The 6,451-nt window shown below is 42.1% G+C and overlaps 1 protein-coding gene across 1 annotated transcript in view; it reads right to left on the reverse strand.

The window, feature by feature from the left end:
- The window catches only part of HSD17B4 (hydroxysteroid 17-beta dehydrogenase 4), a 90,021-nt gene that overhangs the window by 78,215 nt on the left and 5,355 nt on the right, over positions 1-6,451 (reverse strand). The window contains exon 2 of the mRNA XM_032425135.1: positions 5,832-5,885. Coding sequence (XP_032281026.1) covers positions 5,832-5,885 — 54 coding nt within the window. The remainder of the gene's footprint in view (positions 1-5,831; positions 5,886-6,451) is intronic.

Here is a 6,451-nt window from a genome sequence, read left to right on the forward strand (position 1 = left end):
TCCTGACTCAAAGCTAAAGGATCTGACACAATCTGGCTTTCTGTGACCTCTGTTCTCATCTCCGAGTTTTGCTCCCCTCGATGACCTTGCTCCCGCTGCAATGGCCCTCTTGCTGACCTTGAACACAAGTTAGTCTGCTCCCGCCTCAAGACTGAGGCACCAGCTGGGCCCCGGGTCTTCTCCTGGCACAATCCTTCCCTGCCCCCAGGTCCCTCCTCAGAGTTCTCTTCCAGCCCATTCACTCTTTTTCTCCACAGCACTCTTCATTATCTGATACGGTTTTATATACGTATTGACTGTGTTTCCCCAATGCCCCCCTAACTAGAATGGTAATCTCTATGAAAACAGGGACCCCACTCCATCCCCTCAGCTCCCAGAACAGGGCTTGCTACATGACAAGCACCCAATAAATAACTGTTGGACGAATAAAGGAGTCCATATGATGTTGTCTATTAACTGTATAAAATATTTTTAGTTTTCCTTTTTCTTTTTTAAGATTTTATTTATTTATTTGACAGAGAGAGAGATCACAAGTAGGCAGAGTGGCAGGCAGAGGGAGAGGGAGAAGCAGACTCCCTGCTGACCCTGGGATCATGACCTGAGCTGAAGGCAGACACTTAACCGACTGAGCCACCCAGGTGCCCTTATTTTTAGTTTTTCTATCATTTAAAAATGATAAACAGTCCAGAGCTATTCTAAAGCTATTTTTAAAGGCTGCCCCCATAACCTGGGTTCGTGATAGTCACAAGAAGCACCTGGGGAAGCTGTGGGCATTGTACATATAGCTCATTTATTATAAGCTGGAATCCACATGTGCCTTCTTGTGATCTTTCTCCATGTGTCATATAACTTATTCATTTAATCAGCATGTAGGTCTTTTTTCCCCTTTATGTATTTATTTGTTTAATTTAAATTCTAGTTAGTTGGCATTCAGTTCAACATTGGTTTCAGGAGTAAAGTTCAGTGGTTCATCACTTACGCACAACACCCAGCGCTCATCACAAGTGCCCTCCTTAGTGCCCATCCCCCATCTAGCCCCTCCCCCACCCACCGCCCTCCATCAACCCTCACATTGTTCTTTGTTGTTAAGAGTCTCTCATGACTGGGGCGCCTGGGTGGCTCAGTCGTTAAGCATCTGCCTTCTGCTCAGGTCATGATCCCAGGGTCCTGGGATCGAGCCCTGCATCAGGCTCCCTGCTCAGCAGGAAGCCTGCTTCTCCCTCTCCCACTCCCCCTGCTTGTGTTCCTTCTCTCGCTGTGTCTCTCTCTGTCAAATAAATAAATAAAATAGTAAAAAAAAAAAAGTCTCTCATGATTTATTTCCCTCCCTCTTTCTCCCTCTCCCGTAAGTTCATCCGTTGTGTTTCTTAAATTCCACATGAATGAAATCATCTGTTGTCTTTCTCTGATTGACTCATTTCCCTTACCACAGCATGCTCTAGCTCCATCCACAACACTGCAAATGGCAAGATTTCATTCTTTTTGATGGCTGAGTAGTATTCCAGTGTGTGTGTGTGTGTGTGTGTGTGTGTGTGTGTGTGTGTGTGTCTTCTTTATCCATTCATCACTCGATGGGCATCTGGGCTGTTTCCACAGTTTGGCTATTGTTCATAATGCTACTATAAATATCAGGGTGCATGCACTCCTTCGAATGTGTATTTTTGTATTCTTTGGGTAAATACCTACTAGTGCAATTGCTAGACCATAGGGTAGCTCTATTTTGAGCTTGGTGAGGACCTGCCATACTCTTCTCCAGAGTGGCTACACCAGTCTCAGCATGTATGTCTTGACTGATCACTAAGCAAAGCACTAAGCTTACACTTGAGAGAATACATCAGTGCCTAAGGCAGGCTCTTTTCTTTAAGAATCTACAAAAGATCCTTAAAGAAATCTGAATCATAGACCTGTACCTCTGAAACAAATAATACATTATATGTTAAAAAAAAAAAAGAAGAAGAAGATAGCAGGAGGGGAAGAATGAAGGGGGGGAAATCGGAGGGGGAGACGAACCATGAGAGACTATGGACTCTGAGAAACAAACTGAGGGTCTAGAGGGGAGGGGGGTGGGAGGATGGGTTAACCTGGTGATGGGTATTAAAGAGGGCACGTTCTGCATGGAGCACTGGGTGTTACGCACAAACAATGAATCATGGAACACTACGTCAAAAACTAATGATGTAATGTATAGTGATTAACATAACATAATAAAATAAAAATTAAAAAAAAGAACCTACAAAAGAAACACGTCTTATGTAAGGAGGCTAGAATGCCCTTGAGTGGGCAAGACTCAGGCTCACTTTGACGCATCCAGGTCATGAGCATAGCAGCTAGCGCATGGCGGGCGGTCCCTACCATTGGCTCGGTTCTCTTCCCTTTACAAAGGCCTTGTTTTTGATGTCACTTAACCCCCACCATAATGCTCGAAGCTCGATAAGGTGGCTACTAACAGTGAGAGAGGCCATGTGGTTATGCGGCACAGCCAGGACTGGAAGCGTGACCTGACTTCGAAGGCAGGGCAGTGTTCCCACCATGGTTCCCCTTTCAGCTGTGAGGATCACACAGGGGCTGAAAAGACGGGCGCTGGCATCAGGCCTCGGGAACCTAAGAGTCATCTTTACCAACCACTGTGCCACAGCAGCACGGGAAAGAAATCATGCCCATCTAAAAGGATCAGGATTTCAACTACCCAAAGGTGCTACTTCTCCACTTCAAGAATTGAAAAGGTTCTGCCATTCTAACGGTCAAAAGAGAGGTTCTTCTTGCTGGACCACTTGAGTCATCTTTGTGTTCATGCCCTCAAGAGAACACTCAAGACTCAGAGTCCTGCCTATGACGCAACTACTGAGAAAAGCCCAAAACAATTCCATTACCAACATTCACTTCAGGCATGTGTAAACATTTCCTGTAAGATGTAGTTTATACAACGCTGAACATCCCTGTTGTAACTATCAGCCAAAGGCTGAGCACTTCTTACACCAGACTGAGATGTCCCATAATTCTTTATATTACGGAATATAAAACATAGCAATCATATTAACATGAAGTTAGAGAATATCTTCTGTGATGCTTGGCCCAGGAACTTCCTCTGGCCAACGAAATGGGAAGGGCAGGGGCATGCTATCACAGAAGAGATTTAGGAGGCAACAAGTGGATCCACTGGTATTCTCCCTCCATCCCAAGAACAGCAAGGTCCCAGAGAGAAGCTGCTCCTTTAGTTGGGATCCTGAAATTAGGAAGACACTGAGAGCAGAGACACAGTTGACTGGAGGCTAAAAGGCCACAAAAGCATGCAATAATTCTTTACTATTGTCAGCCATTGAGATTTGTTAACCCAGCATAACCCAGCATAAGGTGACTTATATGAGAAACAAGCTACTCTATCCTTTTGGTCTTACTTCTTATGGAACTCTGAGCTAGCCATAAAATTAGGAGGAATCACTCTTTCATAGACAAGATACTCTGATGTCATACCCTCCCAGGTTTATTTATTCCCCTACTTTTTCTTACTCATGTAAAAAAATACGCAGGGCAGAACAAAAACAAACGAGAAACAGTAGTGTGTGCGATGCAAGCTGGAAGCAGGATCTGAAAAGCTAAACTAGGGGGTAGCAGTGGCCAGGGAAGAACACAAATTGCAGTTGGTCTAGAAAGTTCACAGGTAGGTCGCAGAAAAAAAGCAGTAGAAAAAAATCAGCCAAAAGCTAAGCCGTTTCACATAGATCAACTTTTCCCCTTAACCAAACGAAATCTGGCTCTTCAGCCAAGTATGACAAATGATTTTCCAAGATACAAACTTTCTGTCCTGCTGGACTTCACCAGCGCTTGCTGCAATGACAAAATAAACAGACACACTGGACCTCTTTATCTTTTTGTTAGAACTCAAAAACTCCTGTTCTGAATTTAATAAATTCAGCAGTAAGAGATCAATACAGGAAAACTGATCCACACGAACACATGTTGCTATAAAAGTCTTTACAAAATAAGTTTATAAACTAAGATTATATCTTAATCCCACAAAAAATAGGAATTTATTTGACCAATCTCGAAGACACACCTGTCCCCTCTCCCACTCCCCTCCAGGAAGAGTCTATGTCAAACAACAAAAAAGATCCAATGAACAAAGTACCTTCTTTGCAGAGGAAATATTCTAAATCCTTTAGGAGCTACAGAAGATAAAATGGGAGTCCTTACATGTACAGAATTGAGCAGAAAAAATGTAGATAAATCAAAAGTTATAAGGTAAAAATATTAAGTAACGGATAGAAAAAAAACAAAAACAAAAACAGTACCAACGTGGGTCTGTGGACCCTGACAATGAAGTATCTTACAAAAATCTGGCAAACAGGGCCTGAACTATACACCCTCTGGCTAAATACCACAATGTCAAAATTTGTGCTTGCCACAAGAAGCAGATTGGATTAATAGACGGTGGATATGTCTTTAAACAAGGAACATCCAAAGATTGTGTCCCTTCCATAAAGATAAGCTACATATCTACCCTGAGGGAGAAGAGTATAATTAAATGTTCTGCTTGAGTGTTCTTTGTCTAGAAAACCGGGGTGTATAACCTTTTTGTTATGCATGTCTCCATAAACAAATTGGGGGAAATTTGTCTCTCTCTTTCCCTTAATAAGAGGTAGAAAAACTGTCATTAGGAAGTCCTTGTGGGCCAACAATTTTATCCCAACAGATTATTAGTTTATAATCTATAAACTAAGATTATATCTTAATCCCACAAAAAATAGGAATTTATTCAACCAATTTCAAAGACACATCTGTCCCCTCCCCCACCCCCCTCCAAAAGAGTCTATGTCAAACAACAAAAAAGATCCAATGAACAAAGTACCTTCTTTGCACAGGAAATATATATAAATAGAATATTGCACAGGAATAATTAGAGACTAATAAATATTAGGCCCTATCGTCTGTCCTACCTACCTACCCTGCACTGAGCACTCATTCAATTATTGCCCACAAAGGCTTGGCGGCAGACAAATCCACTCCTGCATGCACCACATCATACCAGGCCAAAACATTTAAATTACTAAAACCTCCCACCTTGTGATCCTTCAATACAGCATCTTCCAACCGATGATCCATAATAAAATTCATGCAACTGTCCCTTCAACGAAAACTTTTAACAATTTGTTGGAAAAAGCTCCCATATAAAAAATTTTGATGAAAGAGGTTTAAAAAGAAAAAAATAAAAATACTCTGGATTCCCTGACTCCAAACTTCTAGTCCTCAAAATGCACTTCTTATTCTCATCAATACATTTATACTTAAAGGGATTCATCTTGAACCAGCCTTCTGTCTCAAAAAATTACAGCTCACAGTTTTCCAAATTCAAGAATTTCCTTTTATACAATGAATGCCTGACCATCTTTATCAATTCTGTTTGGCTGCAAATTCTGTGAAACTAGTCTACTCTAAAAAAGTAAGTTAGAGAGTCAGCCTCAAGGAGGAAAAGTTTTGCTGGCAGAAGAAATAATTAGTGATGAAATTTGACCTTGACAAACTATTTGACGTAAAGACAAAGGTGACTGACTTGTGACGACAGTACTTTCCATACAAGCTACTCATTAAAAAGAAAAATGTATTGGGGCGTCTGGGTGGCTCAGTCGTTAAACGTCTGCCTTCGGCTCAGGTCATGATCCCGGGGTTCTGGGATCAAGCCCTGCATCGGGCTCCCTGCTTGGCGGGAAGCCTGGTTCTCCCTCTCGAACTCTCTCTGCTTGTGTTCCTGCTCTCGCTATCTCTCTCTGTCAAGTAAATAAATAAAAATCTTAAAAAAAAAAAAAAGAAAAGAAAAGAAAAATGTATCAACTTACCAACAACGGATGCACCTCTTTCTGCAAAAGCCAGGGCATAGGCTCGGCCCAGTCCTAATAAAAAACAAAAGCATTAAGAAAGTTGAGCAAATGTTAGCACTTTGGGGGTTCCATTCAAATCAACCCCTATTTTAAAGTAACTGGCGAGCAATTAACTGTATTACAGTGACAGAGCCTTCCCTGGTACTCTCCCCATCTAACTCACCCTCTTCTACTTACAGAGGTCAGAAAGCTTAAAACTGTATTTTCCACCTATTCTGCCTATCATTTCCTACCCCCCTACCTAGCTGCTAGGAAGCTCCAAGGGAACTGGGTTCCACCATTATAGGCATTTGCACATCTGGAAGGTGGAAATGAGGCAGAAGTTAGCTTATGGTGACTTCAGGCTGTTGCCATTGGTTAAGAAGCTGCTTTCTTTAAGTCAATCAGAGAAAGACATGTATCATATGACCTCACTGATATGAGGAATTCTTAATCTCAGGAAACAAACTGAGGGTTGCTGGAGTGGTGGGGGGTGGGAGGGATGGGGTGGCTGGGTGATAGACATTGGGGAGGGTATGTGCTATGGTGAGCGCTGTGAATTGTGTAAGACTGATGAATCACAGACCTGTACCTCTGAA

The sequence above is a fragment of the Phoca vitulina genome, unplaced genomic scaffold (genome assembly GCF_004348235.1).
Source record: "Phoca vitulina isolate PV1807 unplaced genomic scaffold, GSC_HSeal_1.0 scaffold32, whole genome shotgun sequence".
NCBI classification, from domain to species: Eukaryota; Metazoa; Chordata; class Mammalia; order Carnivora; family Phocidae; genus Phoca; species Phoca vitulina.